At 38.9% G+C, this 20,190-nt stretch overlaps 2 protein-coding genes and 2 non-coding genes across 4 annotated transcripts; 3 read left to right on the top strand and 1 right to left on the bottom strand.

The window, feature by feature from the left end:
* Window positions 1–292: 292 nt before the first annotated feature.
* On the top strand, window positions 293–15,745 carry LOC134847642 (calpain-15-like). Its single transcript, XM_063864794.1, has 7 exons — window positions 293–394; window positions 1,052–1,274; window positions 1,578–2,660; window positions 3,056–3,161; window positions 3,816–3,954; window positions 11,984–12,174; window positions 15,320–15,745. The coding sequence occupies exons 1-7, from the start codon at window positions 361–363 to the stop codon at window positions 15,482–15,484; spliced, it is 1,941 nt and encodes a 646-aa protein (XP_063720864.1). The 5' UTR covers window positions 293–360; the 3' UTR covers window positions 15,485–15,745.
* Window positions 11,167–11,239, bottom strand: Trnav-aac (transfer RNA valine (anticodon AAC)). Its single transcript has one exon. It is a non-coding gene; the product is annotated as a tRNA-Val (tRNA).
* LOC134849793 (U5 spliceosomal RNA) lies at window positions 11,706–11,822 on the top strand. Its single transcript, XR_010163782.1, has one exon. It is a non-coding gene; the product is annotated as a U5 spliceosomal RNA (small nuclear RNA).
* A 214-nt stretch (window positions 15,746–15,959) lies between the features above and the next one.
* LOC134848242 (ankyrin repeat and SAM domain-containing protein 6-like) lies at window positions 15,960–19,573 on the top strand. The gene is made up of 2 exons (XM_063865626.1): window positions 15,960–16,808; window positions 17,072–19,573. Exons 1-2 carry the CDS (start codon window positions 15,986–15,988, stop codon window positions 19,048–19,050), a joined length of 2,802 nt encoding a protein of 933 aa, XP_063721696.1. The 5' UTR covers window positions 15,960–15,985; the 3' UTR covers window positions 19,051–19,573.
* Window positions 19,574–20,190: the final 617 nt, after the last annotated feature.

Here is a 20,190-nt window from a genome sequence, read left to right as displayed (position 1 = left end):
TAAATGCTGATTGAACGCTGGCCATTGTGTTTTGCCGCAGGTTTTCATCAAATTGAGTTACATTTGAGACAAACACAGGAAAATGTCGTTTTTTGGTATTTTTTCATTTCGTTTATTCGGTGGTTTTTCCGTATCGCAAGTGGTGCGAAGCTCAGCTTAGTCCCTACAATTATCTCTTTGTACAGTATATTTGTAAACGTGAAGAGAACCGCCACCCACCTCTGTGTTAAAAACAGTTTTGCACTTAGTTTAATAAAGACTCTTCATCCCTATAAGTTTTCTCTACATTTTCAGATGAGGTTTACTCTGCTCAGAGTAGGCTGTCTAGAAGATATAACATAAAAAAGGGACTGGAGAATCATGAGCCGATCAAGGAATCGATCAAAGTCACCTGGCAAGTATTTCGGTGTTTTCAAAAATTAATGAACAGTTCAAAAAGACCATCACCTCCAGATGTTCAGAAATTGATGGTGGGTGGTGGTGTTTTGGTTTATTGTCGATGGGGTTACACTTCAGTTACTTCACACTTCGTAACCTTTAAAATTGCTGGTATATTTACTTCCAAATTTAAAATTTTTTCTCGGAAAAAGGCGGTACAGAATCGAGTAAAATCAAATTCTCACGGCTTAAGTCGAAATATAAGCTGTAATAAGCAAATTACAAGACCTGCTCGCGCTCGGAAATTTTAAACTGTTTTTTTTTCTTTTCTCGACACTGGGAAAATATTTGCAATTACGTCCGAATAACGACTGAAATAGCTTTAGCACAATAAAACGCTCAGCCCCTTCTGATTATTATTTGTGGTACCTGATTGTGCGTAGAAAATCTAGAAAAAAAAGCTAAAACTTACCCGGAGACAAAGTTCCTCATTTTCAATGATCGAAACAATAAATGGTTTTGGCAGCTACAAATAAGTAACTCACGAAGTTCCCCAACTACGTTACTTTGATTTTTCTTGCCAGTGAATTTATCAAAATTTCTGATTATGCTTGCTCTGAGGGGTTTAAAAGAGGTATTTTGAACCTAGCTAGTGAAACTCTAATTTAAACAGGGAGATCGGGTACTCCGCGGTTGGAAAGACAGACTAGCATACTGGGAAGTGAATGGAGGAGCAAAGACGTGAGAAATGCCCAACAAGACATCAGTGCAATCATTAAAATGTGCAAATTAGCCAAGACTACTTTCGTCGATGACTCTTTCCCCCCTACGCCCAAGAGCCTTTACTTCAACGGGGTCCACCCCATGCGCACATCGAGACAACACGAGTCCCAGAGGTAAATGTCAAACTGGCTGTCAATTTCTCTATTCGATTTAAAGGCAAGCGAAGTGCGTACTTGATTTAGAGGCAAGGGAGATGTGTAAATTTTACTGTGCGACAGATATTAGGAAGAGTTACGCAAAATGATGCGTGAATTGCGACATCAAATTGCAATTCGGAATAAAAATGAAGCAGCTACCTATTAATTGATAATTTGATATCGAGTCAGCTCTAAGTCCGCAGTGTAGCATTGTCTCGAAAGTTTTCTGAATTTTTGATTGAAAGATAGATATTGAAGCTTTGTTGCTTTCATTTGTAGTAAAGACGAGAAGGTGTACCAATGGCTACGTCCAGGCGAGTTCAAAGAGCCATCAAGATGCCAGCTGGATTGGACTATCTTCAGGAACCCAAAAGGATCTGACATCATACAGGGTCTGCTGGGAAACTGTTGGCTCCTCAGCTCTCTGGCTGTGCTGGCGGAGAAACCCAGTTTCTTGGAGCAAATGTTTCCTCTTAATGAATACTGTCCGACTGGCGTTTATCAAGTGAGGCTGTGCAGAGAAGGAACTTGGATGCTGGTGACTGTCGATGATATGCTCCCATGTGGAAAAAACGGCCGTCTAGTTTATTCCGACTGTAGAAGACGTCAGCTATGGGTCCCGCTAGTTGAGAAAGCATGTGCCAAATTGTTCGGATGCTACGAAGCATTAGTTGCGGGAAAGTGCCTGGAAGGATTGTCTATTCTAACCGGTGCGCCCTGTGAGACTATCAATTTGCAGAAGATAAAATATGAAGACGATCCGGATCACGAGTTGATTTGGGGTCAAATGATCAGTGCAAGTCAAGCTGGTCATATCATGGCTGCTTCTTGTGGTGGAGGCCACATGGAAACGGACAAGCAACAGTATAATGATCGGGGTCTGCTGTCGCGACATGCTTACTCAGTATTAGACGTCCGGTTAGCAAATAGCAGACGTTTGGTGAGGTTACGTAATCCCTGGGGAAGATTTTCGTGGAAAGGCGCCTGGTCGGATGAATCCAGAGAAATGCGTGAAAGTGGTTTGAGAGATGAATTGAGTGGTTATGGCAACGGTGAAGGTGTGTTTTGGATGGACTACATTGATTTTATCAAGTTCTACGATAGCGTTGACTTGTGTAGATTGAATCACGACTGGAATCTAGCCAAGACTAATGGCGCTTTGCCATCTGTGGCTACTACTCTTCAACATATGGGAGTCCTGACAGTGTTTGCACCTACAGAAGTGGTAGTGACTGTTTTCCAGAAGAATAACAGACAGAGGAACCAGACTAGATGTCTGGATCTGGGAGTGCTGGTTATAAGATGTAATGATAAGACATTGGCTCCGATCAGACATACAGCACACAGTAAACGACAGTTAAAGTTAGTTTTAGGTACATTTCGTTAAATCTGACAAGGTAATAATGTGAAATCTGTATCCAATTATGAGCAGAAGAGATCACACGAGTCCTTTTTGATAATCAACTCTGATAACTAAGAATTATTATGGTTATTGCTATCAATTTTATTATTACGCTCATTTAGAGATGGAACTATCAGCCCTTAATCTGGTTTTGAAAGGGTTTGCAGATGTTTTTGATTGCCATTCAGTCTTAGGATAGCATAGATCTCAAAATATTGACTTTTTGCTTCATCTTGAAAAACAGTTTTCATTATTATTTTAAAGAAACAGTTTTTTTTTGTTAGAACTTCTGTTGGCTATGATTATTGCTATGAGGATAATTTTTCTCAATTTTAAGGATCTTGTTTCCTTTCAGATCTTTTGTGAGCGTGAGTCATCTATATGAGCCGGGTATGTATCTCGTGGTCCCTGTTGCATTCAACCACTACAACTGTGACCAGGGCATGCCCACTAAGCAACAGGTGCGTGCAATCATGTCGATGTTGTGAACAGATAAATGAATGATTTTATTACACAAGCTGGTGCTATATTAAACCGCGAAGCCACTTTTTCAAAGAAGTCTAGAAAGGATTTTGCTTTTATGATTGATTTTGAAACAATCTATGCTAAATACTTTTACGAGCTATGATCTAGTGAGCTATGATCTAGCTGAGTGCGGAACGAGGTACAAAATTGGTATTATTGTTTAATTTTACCGTTGAATTTGTCCTTTATGGGGATGAAAATTATAGGGAGTCTATAATAAGTACCATTAGGAAATAGTTAGCAAGATACAAATTTTCCTATTGACATCATTTTGAAATTGAGAACTGTTTTGAAACTAAAATTCAGTAAGTTTCTTGCGACTGCGCTCAAATTTAAACCCAGATGAAAAAGCATAAACAATTTTATTTGTGTACCTCTGCTCCGTCTCTCGTTTTTTTGTCCCTAGCATTACAGTACCCCCAGACTTTGGAAAAAATGGAAATCTTCATACGTAACCTTGTAGAACTAGTCGTTAATATTACCATAAAATTGGTGCTAAGTAGAGGGTTGTTGTGGGGTGGGGGTTGTTAGGAAAAGGAGCGAAGAGCTGTTTTTGAAGTGAGTTTCAGTTGTGAGGTTGGTTGGTTTAGGTGAAGGACTGCATGCCTGCATTCACGATGACCTTCCACTCTATTAGTATTGTGAATGTGGACAGATTCTACTTGGGGAGACACACTCTAGCAGATAGTCTGTGGATGACAGTACATGAGTCAGGCCAGAGAGAAGACAGTGAGTTCATTCTTCAGTTTCGACTACTTTTTTAAAGAACTGTTTCGCACCAAAAAAAACTAACTGAGCTTTTTCTAACGTTCAAACTAACGAAGCAGTATAGAATGAAGAAAGTGCAGAGAGAAGACAGATAGTTTGTTAATTCAATTTCGAGTAATGTAAAAAAGTTCTTTTGCCCCAAATCTGTTAGAAATGAAATGCGGAGACAAATTGTTTCGAACTTAATTGACCTGCTATCTTTCTTTTCTATGGTCAAAAAAGTTTGTGTCGAATGAAGATATAGCGAAGCAGCATAGAGAGAAGACAATGTCAGTTCTTTCTTGAGTTTCGAGTAATTTTTCGGACGCTCTTTGGCTCCAAAGTTATTTAAAATAGGAGCTCACCAATTTTGTTTTGGGTTGTGAATTCTGAAATTGTGAATTGAATCGGAGTTTCACTATAATTGTAAGGACCCGAATTTGATGTGTTGATTTGTTGAAACTCTAAATTAAATCGGCGATGAAATTGGGTGTTTTTAAATTAAATTGGCGATTTTTTTCGGTTTTAAAAGTTTCAGTTGATGTTATATCAGCTTAGTGGCGTTTGCGTCGTTTTCTGAGTGAAAGATTTATAACAATAATAATATTATATTAAACTGTTTGCAAATTAGATTCTTTTCATTGTAAAAGTTACTACATTTACAACCAAACGAAATCTCATTGCGATAACGCCGTGGAACTATGCAGCCCGTTTTCAGGCGTCTCTGATCCTGCATGACTTCTGTTATTTTTTAATATCGATAGTTAATCAAGAAATCAAAAAATAAGATTTAATGATTTAAAGAGGAAAAAAATTGAAGCGAAAAAAGGGGAAAATTTCAGCAATATAAGATTCTTGTGTTGCGTGTATTTATTGAGTGGGTACCATAGAAAGTTTTTTTTTCCCGGATCATTGGGTGTAAGCTCAAGCATTGTCGGCTTTGTTACCATTTGGTAAATTTTCTTCCATCCTTTTAGATGTAGTAGTAGTAGTATAGGATTTAGAGCATCTGCTTTAGAGTTTTCACCCCTCAGTATTCAAGTAGCACGAGTTTTTTCAAGGGATTACAGTTTCCACATGGGCATAGCACTCTCCACGAGTAAGAGTCAATCTCGTTGAATCTGTCACGGAAGAATGCGTGGTATAGTTTGGCGATTCTTTTTTTGTTGATGATTTCATTTGCAAACAGGCTTCTTTGCACTAAATTTAACAGTTTTGGTGCACGGATCCAGAAGTTTTCGTCGCATTTCTTGAGGCGCTGTTGGGGGATATATAGTTCGGTCTGCTGTCTTGTAAGCCGTCCACGGCTCTTTGTCACTGGCATGTTTTTAGCCTCATAGTTTCCTTCTACCACAGAGATGAGGTATAGAATATCATGGACTTCCATGTACATTGATAGAGGTAATATTTTCAAGCGGAGAAGTCTTTCTTTATAATCTGCAGCCCCGTTGGTTATCCATTTGGTGGCTTTCCTCTGTACTTGCTTCATCTTCCTCATTTCAGTTTTTGAGGGGTACCATACCTGCGATGCGTAAGTAAGCACTGGTACTACATATTCTGCGTAGGCATTCAGTTTTGTCTCTAGCGATGCATTTTTCGAAGTATTTCTGATGAGGAAGTATAAAGACCTCCAGCCTTTAAGTGTTCACCTACTACAGTTTTCACTCCAGGATAAATTGTTAGACATGGTGTCTCCGAGATCTTTCTGTGATGTGACGGTTTTAAATCGTCCGTTTGTTTATGTCTCTCCTTTTATGCACAGTATGTTGGTTTTGTCAACATTGAGAATCATCTTTTTCGAAGCTCCATTTTTCTATTTGTGAAGCCGCCTTTTTTGCGTTGCTTAAAGATGTGGTCACCAATTTAAAATCATCCGCATAACCGAAGGCTTCTCCGTGTACTATTCCATCTGGCCATCAGGAAGGTCGTTCACATATACCAGGAACATTAATGGTCCAAGGATAGAACCTTGGGGAACACCGCTAGTGCATTGAGAAATGGATGACTTATAACATCCAATTTCAACTCTGTTTCCTCTCTGTTAGGTAGCCTACGATTAATTCCAGGAGTTTCCCTCCGATGCCAAGGCTAGATTTTTTTCAACAAGTTTCAGCTGAGACACTTTGTCGAAGGCTTTGTTGAAGTCAACGTAGAGAAAGCTGATGTCACTGGATTTATTTTGGTCAATCTTTTTAGAAATGTTATCAACGAAGATTAGGAGTTGCAGTACTGCCCATTTCTTGTGCATAAAGCCGTATTGAGCGCGATGGAAACTAGGCTCGAAGTGGAGATACATTTGATTGAAGATAAGTTTCTCAAAAGTTTTTGAAACGTTGGCTAGTAGGCTTATCGGCCTGTATTGAGTAACTTCAGTTTTGTCATTTTCCTTGAAAATAGGTGTAACTTCAATAATTTTCCATTCCTTTTGAGAAACGTGGAAGGTTTTTCAGGAAGATGTTACCGATGTTGTCGGGTCCGCAGGCTTTGTTCACATCTAAACCTAATAGGATTTTGTTTATTACTTCTTCTGTCACCAGCACTGTATTCAGGGCTGACTTTTTGCAATCTTTGATGTTTATATTTTGGGATGGTGTAAATACACTTGAGAAGAGTTGGTTGAACAGTTCGCATTTCTGACTGTTATCGCGAGCTATCGTGGATTTGTCTTCACCTTGTTTGAAATACATCTCATCTGGGAACTGTTTGATTTTTTGCAGCGGTTTTAGATATTTCTACAGAAAAGACTTTCTTCTGCTTGAAAAAATTTTTTCTTCGTAAATAGTTTAGTCGTTCAACATCTCGTTTCTGAGGTTCCTTTCATTTTTCTTTATTTTGATAAGCACGGCCAGTTTTCCGGTTTTTTCGTGTTTCTTTCTCATGGTGGCAATTTTCTTAATTATTTGTGATGTGGATGGGCTGATCCAGGGTGGTAAGCTTGATCGATATGCCATGACTCTTGGTACTTTTTCGTCAATAATTTTTTGTAACCATATGTACCATTGTTTCACTAGTTCATCAATATTGCTAAAGCAGTATGGAATGAATGGATGTTCTGATATGTACATGTTCGTTTGCTCCCAGTTAGCTTTTTTGAAAGCAAACATTTTCTTGGGTGACGGCCTGATTGGTTTAAATTCAAACGAAAACACTGTCCGGAATGAGAAGTGGTCAGAGCACTTTTTTCCAGATGTGGAGAAGTTTGTTTCAATTTCGCTATCGATACATGAGAGTTCAAGGGTTTTTTGCTAGTTGGGTAAAAAAAATTGTCTAGATTTCTTCCATTTCTATTTGGTAATGCTTGGTAGAAGCTCGTCCTCCAGTTTTTCTAGTAGCGCCGATTCATACTCGTCTTCAGAGGATAAACCTTCTCATGTTGTTTCTTGCAAGTTTATATCGCCAGTGATGATAATGTTGCTGCAGTTTTGAGCGGTTTTAATTTTGTCAAGGGTTTCAAGAGTAATTCTAAAATCCTGTGTAGGCATTCGATAGGAACTCTGCTTGGGTGGATTGTATACACAGCATTTCAGTATTGAGTCGCTTGAGTTGTAGACTTGTACTATGACGCACTCAAATTTAGTTTCCATAAGTATTCGTTTGTGAGCTAACCCGCGGATAGCAATTAGCACTCCGCCATGATTTGAGGATAATGAGATATTTTCACGATCCCTTCTGTAAATATTCTAGTTAGGAAAAAACAAGGCCTCATCTGGAACTTCTCGAGTGAGCCATGTTTCGGTTATGCATATAATGTCATAGTCGCGTGTGGTTATCGCGTTTGCCAATTTCATTCTCCTGTCTAGTTCCAGTTTGCTCCTAACATTGAAGTTTAAGAGTTTTAATTTTCTGTTTGAGTCAGTGTATAGTCATTTATTGCTTGCTTTAGTGTCTACAATTTCAACATTTTGCCATTGATCGCTTTCTTTTTTCTGTAGCTTTAAGTTCCGGATTCGAAGATCTTTCGAGCTTATATTTTCTTTCTGAATTAGATGTCGTCTCAGTTTGAGGGCATTGTTTTCTAGTTTTTGTTCATCCGGGTTCAATTCTTTGCTCATATATACTTCTTTTGTATATGAAGCCAGTTTGCTGACTGATAGTAGTATGAGTCGACGATGGTGTTCATTGACAAGCTTTACCACAAGAGTTCTGATTTTTGGTTGGTCATAATTGCCCACCCGTTTTGCATCTTCAATCACGCAATCTATTTCCAAGAAATCAACGATTTTCTTAACTTCGTCTACGTTTTTCTCTAGTCGCTACCGGGCGCTCGTCCCATTTGGTTCAGGTATTCCTCGAAGTCTTATTCCATCATAACTTTCCTTTTTGGGAGTAGTTGTTGCTTTTGTGGGTTTTTCTTTCACTTTTTCAGCGAAGGTCGTGACCTGTTTTTTCACTTCAGATTGTAGGCTTTCTAGTTGACTTCGTATATCTCCGAACTGTTCGAGTTTTTCCTTGATTGCGTCAACAGTCTCTTTCATTGTGAGTTCCTTTTCTTGTAGCTTTTGCTGTTCTTTACTGCTTGCGAGTCTATCAATTATGCTGTCGCGTTTGTTCATCTGTACACATTTGCTGCACAAGAGGAGCTCGTTCTGACTAACTTCTTGGATGCCCATTATGGCTTCATGGGACATGCCTGTACACGCTGTGGTCATGTGCATTGTATCGCCGCATGCTGTACAAAAGAAGGTGGCTTCACGTTTACCAATAGTTCTGGTGCAAGTTTTGCAATTTTCGATAGAGGAAAGAGGAGGCGTTTCCGCTCAATCCCGCAATTCCAAGGTTGTTCACCTCCGGATTCACTGGGTTTGATTGAAAATGTCTCGAAAAAATAGATTTTTCACAACCGCGACTCCAAGGTTTTTCACCTCCGGATTCGCTGGGTCTAGAAGAAGAGAAAACTGCTGCTTAGAACCGCGATTCCAAGGTTTTTAACCTCTAGATTCACTGGCCCAAACAGGATGTGAGTAAGCACAAACAAACTTCTATTGTATTCCGCGATTCCAAGGTTTTCCACCTCCGGATTCACAGGAAAAAGAGAAAAATTTACTCCTACTCAGGTTTTCTTGGCTTTCCTTCTCTTCCTGGTTTTTCTTTCGACTGGTTTCCCCTCTCTTTTTTTGTCTGTCTTTCTGTGCTTTGTTTATCTTCTTCTTTGATCGTTTCTTGCGAATAAGTCCACGTAAGTTATGACTGTTGCGCAGAACTCTTGAAACCAGTTAATGGTCAATTGCTGTTTGGGGGTGGATTCGGGTAAGTTCGTATAGAAGCTCGGGATTTCTTTTTTCTTTTCTCAGGAGCAGATTTTTCCGTACTTCTAGGATCAGAATTCCACTATCTCTCAAAGCGATTGAGAGATCTGGAGTCCCTTGCCTTCGGGTGTACACAACTGCTTCAATACTGTATTTTTTCTTGAGGTTTTCGATAGTCTAAGGGGTCGGTATATGTCTCGGATTGGACAATAGTTGCCTGAGTGGGCGGTGATGCTATTATTGATAATATCGTGCCAGATGATAATATCTTTGCGTTGTCGAAGTACGCCTTGATTTTTGAACAAATTCTGGACTACCTTGAGGGGATTCCTGGCGTTGAGGTTCAAGGAAAGTCCGCTGATAGAGGTTGGGTTGATTGGGCTTTGAATTTTTTCCTGTTATTGTACGTCAGTGATTGTGTCAGTTTATGAAGACAGCTGGCTCCAATAATGTATACCATTGGTGGTCACACACGGCTACCCCTCGGAGTACATGTCTCTCTAAAAAGACACTATTTAATAAGTTAATCATGTAATTATTTTGACAAGTTTTTTTTTCTTCAAATTACTCTCGGTTCAATACAAATCGAGAAAAAGCTGAAAGTTTTCAATTTTTTTTACGACTTAGCGGAACCTACATCATTTTGGGTCAGCTTGTTTTCCCTGCTACATTAAGATATGCCGCAAGTATTCTTCTGCATTCTAAGAGTCGTTGCATTCTTTTTCGCGTCTAGTGTTTTGAGTAATAGTAGAGCTAGTTCTTGATACTTTATTCAAATCTAGTCCTTATAATGATTTCTAGTGGTCATAAGTGAAGTGAATCTTCGCTTTGCCCCAGTGTCAATTATGCCAAAAAAAGGGTTTTTTTAATTATTATTTCATGTGTTTCAGATGAAATTTTCCATAAACATTGGCCTCTTAAGTTATTCGACATTAGAACCATCTTAGAACTACACAATAATTAACAGCTATTTGAGCACAGCGTCAGCTCAGTTTTTATTCCAGTGAGCTTTGATACCACACCTGAGTTTTATCCAGCTCGTAATTTCCGATAACCATATTCCCATCCTATACCTACAAATTATACCTGAAATTAAATTACGGTTTTTGCCCTGTTTTTCAAAATTTTGCCTGCTGCGCAGACACTTTGACCAAAACAGTCTTTTTAGCGCTTTGAGATTGGGAGAGCTCGGAAAATAAGTTCGGTCGACCTAAAAAAAAAAAGGTCGACAAAATTTTTGAAAATCCACCCCCCCCCCTCGAGAAAATCCTAGATCCGCCCCTGGTAACTATTATATTGTGTATATCTATCAAGAAATATGCTCGCTTCAACTTATTTTACGGTTTAACAACCATAATTGGATTAACTTATTTGTCATAAAAACTCAATTTTGGCTTTTTTTTTAAGTTTCTACCTTAAATTTGTAAGGGACAGGGGTTCCGCAAAATATATGGCCATATAACGGGGTTTCCGCCCTACCTTATGCCATAATCGTCCTTCTTTCCTTCCTACTGAGGGAAGTAGCAAAGTAACAAAACATAAAATTTGTATGAAAATATACTGCGACATATTTCTGAATGGCAAAATCATAATTTTTAAACGATTTGAGAGCTCGGCTCTTTTCCAGTCCCCCCTTTCAAAATACCGAGTTTTATGTTTGTTTTACGTGTTATTACGGCTAAATGCGTGATGTTACGCTGTAATGTATGAAGAACAAATCTGTTCAGAATTGATTTGTTCACCACGCCAAATTTCATTGCATTGTGACAACGCTAAATAGACTTTTCAAAATTGAATTTGAAAGGGGGGAACTGGAAGGCCGAGAGCTCTACGTGTCCCATTCTCAAGGGACCTGGTTATTTTGAAGGGAACAACACTCTTCGTAGTAGTACCGAAAATTCTCAAGTCGAGAAAACATTAGTTAAAAATGATGTTGGAAAGGAAAAAGTGATGCCACCCAGGCTCGAACTGGGGACCTTCTGCGTGTTAGGCAGATGTGATAACCACTACACCATGGCACCTTGGGTTACTATAACTTTAAGTGTAACATAATGCCAAACAAAAGCAATGTTTCTCAAAAAGAATGAATAGCTCGTTTTGTGGCGTTGATATAATGCATAGATATACTGCACAGATAAAATGCATATGTAAAAGTGATCAAATTGTCGAGAAATACTACCAATATCGATTAGTCCATGCATGGCCATTGTCATAGGACATGACAGAAAATCCCTATCAGTACGCTCAATTCATGTGCCGTCACTCATTTATTCACAATATGCTCTATAAATTAAGCTTTTCATTTATTCACCAGGTTGTAGAATCATCCAAGTTAGTTCTTTGAGTATTATGCAATGCGTCACATATAGAGACTGGAAAAATGTCAATTGTATGAAATATTGAAGTTAGTGTAATGGAACTTGGTTTACGACAGTACTATAATATTATGAGAATGATTGGAATTAAGCTACCATTTAATTGATTATTACACTCTGGATTCCCTGTCACTCTCGCGTACTTCCATCGCCTTTTACTATGGAAATCCGGGCAGGGGGTCAACTTGAGACCATATCTCTTTTTCTCAACCTCACTTTCGAGTGGGGGCAACAATCTGAACTTTGCATCTGAACAATCGGAACTTTGGTGTTTTTGTTTACATCACTGATTCCATATCACATAACCAAAGATGTTTTGCATTGAATTGAGTCGTTTGAGTTTTAAGACCCGACCAGGGGGCAATAATTAATAAGTTGTGTGTGTTTCAGTCCGCACTGGCTGTTCAGTGTACAGAGTGAGTGGAGGGTGGTCGGGGGCGATAGTGGCAATTGAGAACAGGGACCCAGAACAGTATCTGCAGATCAAGTATGACTGTATGGAGAGCTACAATGTGGTCGCCACCAGGGGACACTTGACCACCTTCGATTCCGTCCCCCCACTTCACAGACAAATCATCGTGGTAAGGGGCGGATAAGCTGCAATCAAGTTAACCACAATCCCCCCCCCGCACCCCCTTAATAGACCAAGTTAAGATCCTCCTTGGATTAAAATTGCTTAGCGTTGCAAAGCTGCACGTAAAATGCTCGATTATGATTGGCTAAAAATTCCAGCTCAGAACCAAGTTAATATCCTCTCTCTAATTCAGTTTAAGGGCGAGGTATTGTGGTCTTGACGCATAGTACCTCACCCCGCCAGCGGATTTAGAGAGGTGGGGGGACGCTTCCCGCCCTCAGGAATTCGACTCCCTGTCGACCCAAAGCGTTCCCCCCTTTGGGTACTATTTCACTTGTTTGGTCCCTCAAAAATGCTGTGGTCCGTAATAAAAACCGAGGCACAGTATGTGGCTAATTCTAACAGTAAGTATGGACCAAGTTAACATCCTCCCCCCCCCCCCCCCGAAATGCCTTTAGGGGGGAGGATGTTAACTTGGTTCTGAGCTCGATTTTTCAGCCAATCAGATTAGAGCATTTTACACGCAGCGCTTAGCAAATTTAATTTAAAATAAGCGTTGGGGTGGTGGATCTTAACTATTGGGGGGTCTATTTTTGAGATAACTTAGTTGATGCATTTTTAATTCATCAAATAAACCGAAAAAGCTATTTATTTCAAACAACATGACAATAATTACGTAAGCGAAGAATTTTTTTTTCTAACCTGAGTCGCGAATAAAACTAGTTCATTTTAATCATATTTAAGCTCACTTAAGCATAAATAATTTGATGGCATATGTTGACGTTTTATTTTTGGCTAGTTTTAGGCCCCGTTTAAAAATTGTATTATTAAAATGTATGGGGTTTGTTGTTTTTCGTTTTTCTTTGCGACGCTTTGGAAAGTTTTTCCACTTTTCACAGAAATTTCAGTTTTTCTCAAACACCAATAATGTACTGATTTTAAAAAAAATGGTAACAACAGAAAGTTGGCTGCTCTTCTATGTGACATTTTTCCCAAGTCTCTTTTCATTTTACGCCACGTTTTACGGCCTTCGAAAGATTCAGAAGGGGGGGTTTCGGCCTACTTTTTTTGATTTTTTTTTTCATTTGCTCTAGTTTTTTTAGTTTGACGCTATTGCGCCCCTAGGTCTCATATCTCTCTAGTCTTTTTTCAATTTACCTCATGTTCTACGGCCTTCGAAAGATTTCAATTGGGGTATTTTTGCTGTTTTAAGAAAAGTCAACATAAGATTTCATATGTTGCTGTTTTATTTTCGGTTAGTCTTAGGTTCTGTTTAAAAAATTATGTATAATTAAAATGCATGGGATTTGTTTTTTTCCTTGCAACGCTTTGAAAAATTTTTGCACTTTTCGCAGAAATTTCAAATCTCAAACACTAATGTACTGATTTTGAAAAAAAATGGTACCAATGGAAAATCGGCTGAACTTCTATGTGATTGCATATTTCGCAAGTATCTTTTAATTTTACGCCACGTTCTACGGCCTTCGAAATTTTCAGAAGGGGGTTTTTGGCCTGTTTGTTTTGATTTTTTTTTCATTTTCAAAAATATTAAATGTACAGATCTGAGATAAAGGTGTCAATCAAAATAACAAATTTTGGAAATCTCCCTTCTTTAAGCGGCCTTTCCCTAAAATCAGTAAAACAAAAGTTATTGCCTCAAAAAAGCCCATTTTTGACATGAAAGATTTTTTTAAATAATTTAACATGTCAAAAATGGGCTTACCCCGCCAAACTTGAGGTTAAGCACTTAGTCTAAAATCAGTTATGCAATTATTTCTGCGCAAGCGGCTTTGCCCTGTGTTTTCAAGAAAATCTGGCCTTAAAAAATGTCCACTTTGTGAAATTTTGCCGGCTTTTTGGAAAGTGTTTGTTCGATATATTTAAAAGTTTGATTTAAGAAAAGTCAAATTTTCGAATTTTTGATCAGTTTTTGGATTTTTTCACTTTATTTTTTTTTTCAAAACTACCTGGCCAAATCTGAGATAAAGACTTCAATTGAAAGAGTGAGAAGTCTTAAGCAGAGAAACTTAGGCTTTATTGAAATGTCGAAAATTACGCATTTTCGTGTCAGTACAATATATGGTTTAACTAATTAGAATAGGAAGATCCAGCTTTAGCTGGGCCACTACTTTACTTCCAAGCGACCCAGGCGCAGATGCGAGGACTTGAGACTCCTAATCAACGTTTTTTCCGAAAATTTCTAACACTAGATCTCGCAATTTTTTGAAGTAAATTGGAGTCTAACAAATCAAACGCATCCACACTAACTTTGCATGGAGTAAACTGAAAAGCCTACAACCCCATTATGTTTAAGTTAAGCGTTTAATTTGTTAGACTCCAATTTATTGCATGAAAAATTGTGTCTATTTGTATTTGGTGCTACTTTTGCAGCATGGCATTAGCAATTTATTAGCATGTGTATCTGATCGATTTGTGACTAGTTTGCCAATTGTTAAGCATGCGTGGTAGATAGGGCAGGGCGTGAGACTCCAAATCTCGAGTTTGCAGGTTCAGATCCGATACGGAGTAAAGTTTTACTATTTCGAGCGTTCTTTTTTTCGTATTTCACTTCATAAAGGTGCTTTTTTGTCGTTTTATCGCTTTTTTGAATCTTGTCATGGCCTTTGTGTTTAAATTTATATCATTGCAGTTTGAAGGATGTTATTAATTTTCGATTAAATTAGTTCAAACTCTTATATAGGTCGCAATTATTTTTTTTAGGTAAAGACTTCAATTTTGATTTTTCGCGGTTTGATTTTTAATTTTTTCTTTCAGTTCAGTGCTTTTTTGTTTGAAGGAAGGCAAACTTGTAAAGATCGCCAAAAATTGTGATCGATTTCTAGTTTCGAATCTGGAGTTTAGTTATCGAATTTCCCAGCGAAATAAAAATTTTATCCAGTTTTCTCAACTTGTTTTGATTGTATCAAAAAAGTTTCAATCATAAAAATTCAAACAGTTTTAAGGCCATCTATCTTTTCTTTAAATTTCGAAAGTTGAATTTTTTTTCTCTAAGTAAGTCTGTACGTTTTTTTCTGTTTACTTGCGATCATTGACTCTTTTCCAACTGTCTGTTGGCTGTGTTCTTATCAAGAGTTTTGTTGCGTTAACACAATTTCAAAAGCCTCAAGTACTATAAGCAAATGTTGTGATAGGTGCTGAGTCAGTTGGAAGTGTCCGGCGGCTACCAGATAGGCACATCATACAACCATCTCCAAACGAGGGATAGCAAACTGAGCTACTACGGACACCCGGGCAAGAGCAATGTACCACCCATATCAGAAGCAATAGCGGCACTCCATTCACCAAGACCACTTTGACCTCAGAAGTCAATATTGAACAATAAAAGTCAACTTAAAACGTCACAATAAAAGGGCTAATGGCTACCAAGCATCTACACTTAAGTCAAACAAAGTCTCCGGTCTTCCGCGAGTTTCAAGACGTGTTGGATAACAATTTTTGCTATCGTAACCAAACGAAACAAAGTGGAAACTACGGTAACACACATGGAAAGGAGGTCTTCAAACATGGTGCCAAATATCCTATCATATTTTTAATCCTCGGTGGTGCTATAGATAAATTGTTAGAGAATTTAGTTTTTAGCAAATTTTTTTTTGAAAAATGAATGAGTTTTGTAGAGCAGTTTATTTATGCTCGACTATATGAGCTGGAAGCTAAAATTTTGTCGTAAAAGCTCCGTCAGGATAAGGTTTCCTAGTTACAAAAAATAAACATAGATATGGGATTTTTCTGATAGTTCATCTTGCACCTGAATTGATTTTCTAGTTCAGTTTCAGTGTGAAATGGTAACGTGACCCCAAATGACCTCCTTCCCCCAGTCACAGTGCAACAGAAAAGTGTCCGTTTCCAGTCTCCACGTCGCTTGTGCCAAGGGCAGGTTGAATGACGTCATTAGCTGTCTAGACCAGGACAGCACAATTCTCGCTTCCATTTCGGAAGATGACGGAGGCAATACTGGGTTGCACTATGCATGTGCCTCGGGACACCTGGATATCGTGAAGTGTCTTCTGAAACGAGGAGCTCCGTTGGACCAACTGAATGACGAGGGCTGGACCCCACTCATGCAGGCATGTTATGCGGGACATAGCGATGTAGTTTCGGCACTGATTCAATCACAAGCCGATGTTAATATTGTAAATAGGTCCAACTGTACAGCGTTGACTCTTGGGTGCTTCAACGGCAGTGAACGCATAGTGAGACTCTTGATAGAATCGGGGGCTCAGTTTTTACCACCGAAGAAAGAACCCAACAATCACCAGTCACAGGAATCCTTTTTTAACCCAATGTTGGCCGCCTGTGTCCGGGGTAATGTAGAAGCGCTGAGAGAACTTATGAACGCGTTTCATTCAGTTGCTTTAAAAATGAAAGATTCCTACAATGGCCAGACGCCCTTGAGTCTGAGTGCGATTTTCAACTGGACTCAACTGGTTGAGATTCTCCTTAAGGAAGGCGCTGACACGACAGCAGTGGATGCTAACAACAGGACTGCCCTGGATCTGGCCTCCATGTGCAAGAGTAGACAGAGCAAGGCCATCTTGAAGGCCAAAACAGATAAGCAGTCCGCAGCATTGGCTGTCGAAGTTCACCCTATTGAGCATCCGATCATAGAAATGGCCAAACAAGGTATGTGAACAAATTAAAAGCCGAGAGATCAAAAAAATTCACCCGACGTAATATAGGCCTCATTTTTAAGAACAGCACAAAAACTGATTGTTTTTAAGCTAAAAAAACGCATTTTAATCTTTTTTCTTGAAACAGAAACTGCGTCGAAATGGAAATTTTTCTGAAACGGCCTTCTGTAGTATATATATTTTTCTTATTAATTAATTGATTCAAAAAGTATGCACGCCTTATTTGCAACTGATAAGTCGTTTTAATTGTTCAAGGGAACCTCAAAAGCTTACGCGATGCACTGGAAAATGATCCGAACCTCATCCACGCACGCAACACAGAAGACGGAGCTACAGTTCTCATGTACGCATGCGTTGCTGGGCATTTATCCATAGTGCGACTTCTGGTATCCAAAGGAGCCAATCTGGACGAGCGAGATGTCTTGTCGGGCTGGACCGCTTTGATGCAAGCTACGTATCACAACAAAGCGGATATCGTCAGGTATCTGATAGAATCAGGCGCCGATGTTTCAATTCGGTCGCACCAGGACATAAGTGCGTTCGATATAGCATCTTTAATGGATGACATCATAGAAAACGATATCATTTCACTCTTGGCGAGTAACATCGGAAACGGAGCCGACAGTAGAGCTTCGGGATATTCGAGTGCTCTGAATTCGGCTCGTGATTTTGAATATTTATCTACCAGTGATCGACTAAAAGCATCTCATAGAACAAATAGCACACCTGTTATAAATCGTCTGAATCGACAGCAAGACGAAGATGCGTTTACGAATGGAAATCTAAAAACTGGAAATTCCGGCTCTGTTAAGAATTTGTGGAACAAATTCACTGACAAGCTGAAAGACATCAAAATTGGAAGAACTGACATGAATCGAGTGAGTGCCATGCCGATTAATGATGCCGAGAGTAGTTTCATTGAACCCCAGGTCGGAGGCTGGGTTTCGATCCACGACCAACCGTCTAGAAGTGACATGCACTTCAACCCTGGAGATGACTCAGCATTAGATAGTGGAATTTTCTCCACGCCGTCTATGTACAGTATGCAGAATGAGCCGATACATGTGCAGACTACGAAACAGCTTGCCCCAGTTTTGCCGCCTTTTCACCCCGTGCCTTCGTCAATAGACTCAAGTCGCAAAATGCAATTGTCCAGACACAAATCCAGTTTTACTAAAGGGTTCGACCGCAATTCATCCGGCTATCCCCGGCGCCACAAACCTATCAAAGCTAATCCGCCAAAGTTTTTGCAGCCGAAGAAATCAAACCACAATCTAAGCAATAGTGGAAGTAGTAATTCGAATCAACCTGTTAAATTCGAAGCTTCCGAACACTCTAATTACATGTCACCTCAATCTTCGGGCGATATGAGCAAAAGGCAGCAGCACCTTCTGCTTACGTCATCGCGCGTGAACCAATCATTATTTCAAACTAAACCCAATTTTGGTAATTCTCAGCATGTGGCTTCACCTTTACCATTGCAGTCAACGTCAAGCGGATATCAGTTAAATATTTTTCAGTCTTCAACGAACAATAATAATATTGGTGTTTCCAATAAAATTGACCAGGGAAGCAAGACTAATAGTGGTGTTCATGGGCGGCCTAGAATTGGTTCTTTCGGTAGCAGTATTTCTAGTGGCGAAGTTAATTGGTCGCACAGTACAAACTTAAACCCCAAAAACAGCAGAACCGGTGCTACTCCGAGACCCTCGAATGATGCTGGGATCCCAAGTTCGCCTGTAATGAGTAACGTAAAACACCTGGCGATGGGAAGTGGACATTGGTCTAGTCCTCGAAATGGAGGAACCGACGGGAGGTCCTCGTTTGAGAGTTCAGTCAACACTGCCGACGATGTGATGTCCTCGAATCGCCTCAATTTGAACTCAACTTCGAACGGAACTAAAAGTACGAATCCTTCGGAGATGAGTCAGATTTTATCCGAGCTAGCGTTGATGAAGTACAAGCACATTTTTGACCAGCAAGAGGTAGACCGCGAGGTGCTGTTCAGTTTGACCGAAGACGATTTAGACGAAATGGGAATCGGCCAAACAACCAATCGGCAACAGATACTGTCTGCTATTAATGTCTATAAAAACAAGAAAACCACAAAAGGTCACAATAAAGAAAACAGTTCAACGAGTAACGTTGGTAATAATAAACAGAACAATTTTTTAACAGTTCAGAATTCGCACAGCCATAAACAGAAACTTAGGACTAATAATGAGAATTGTTAACTCTATTTGGCGTTAATAGTTTGTGAAATCTACTCTTATGATCGTAATAATGTAATTTATTTGTAAAATCCTGCCTTAATTAGATCCGTAGCTTTAAAATAAGCATTTCAAATTTAGCATTTAAATTATGGTATCTCCGACGCTAAACATTTCAGCTCTTGTGTGTCGAGGCTCTAAAAGAGCTTCGTTGGATCTTGGAGATTACTAACTGCATTGCTTAAAATTGCTGGAGATTAAATGGCCCAAAAGTGAAGTCGAAAATGAATCATGAACATAAATTTGGTCAGTATCAAAAATTAATTGCAACTCAACGTTTAACTGTAATTACAAAACTATAGAATCAAAAGTTGCTGGGGTGGATCCGGGGTTTTTTGAGGAATGGGTTCGTACATTAAGGTTCTTTTGTAGACAGCTCTATAGGTCCTATGTAAAAAATTTGTCTGCGGGCGCAGATAAATTCTGCTTAGAAAAAGTGGACTGAAAATTCCGTTTTTCTTTTAGTTCATTGCAACTTTGACGAAACATTAGCGGAACTGCAATTGGAATTGAAAACTATAATTAATTGCCATGTAAAAATCAATTTTTAAAATTGCGAAAGTAAACGATCAATTGATTGATTGCAATTAATTTCTAGCAATTTATGTTTGATAGTTAAGAGATGGTACAATCATTAAACCCCTTGCCTTATGTGTTAATTTCAGTAGAGAGGCAGTTTCATTTGCACTGAATTCTGAGTTCATCATAATTGTGCCTTAGAATATCTCAATAATCAGTCATCGCTTTGCGATCAATCATGCATTTCTTTCTATGCAGATTATTATCTGTTCATCCTTTGACAATTTGCGAGTTGATTGTTTGAATCAAATGATGCCAAGTGGTTGCTACTTCGGAGTTAATAAAAATGAAAGATTTTAATTTAGTTTTTGGTCTAATTTGGAATTTATTTTTCCTATCTCTGTTTTATATCAACCATCAGCTAAAAAGGATGTTTTTTTCTAAAGTAATGATTTTCGTTTTAGAACTTCTATTTTTCTAACTAAATAACAATAACGATCGCCGAACTTGCAAGCTTCTGTTGTTTATAAGTAAATGAGACCACAAGACATTGAGTAAGATGATATGTTCTCAAACTTTCGATTT

This window comes from Symsagittifera roscoffensis, chromosome 6, assembly GCF_963678635.1.
Source record: "Symsagittifera roscoffensis chromosome 6, txSymRosc1.1, whole genome shotgun sequence".
In the NCBI taxonomy this organism is placed as follows: Eukaryota; Metazoa; Xenacoelomorpha; order Acoela; family Convolutidae; genus Symsagittifera; species Symsagittifera roscoffensis.
Note: the sequence above shows the minus strand (reverse complement) of the source record. Positions and strands in the feature narration are given on the sequence as shown.

Coding starts and splice junctions, on each gene's coding strand:
- LOC134847642 (XM_063864794.1), top strand. CDS start 361: ATGAGCCGATCAAGGAATCGATCAAAGTCACCTG. Junction 1,275..1,577: donor AGACAACACGAGTCCCAGAG/GTAAATGTCAAA, acceptor TTTCATTTGTAG/TAAAGACGAGAAGGTGTACC. Junction 3,955..11,983: donor GTCAGGCCAGAGAGAAGACA/GTGAGTTCATTC, acceptor TGTGTGTTTCAG/TCCGCACTGGCTGTTCAGTG.
- LOC134848242 (XM_063865626.1), top strand. CDS start 15,986: ATGACCTCCTTCCCCCAGTCACAGTGCAACAGAAAAGTGTCCGTTTCC. Junction 16,809..17,071: donor CATAGAAATGGCCAAACAAG/GTATGTGAACAA, acceptor TAATTGTTCAAG/GGAACCTCAAAAGCTTACGC.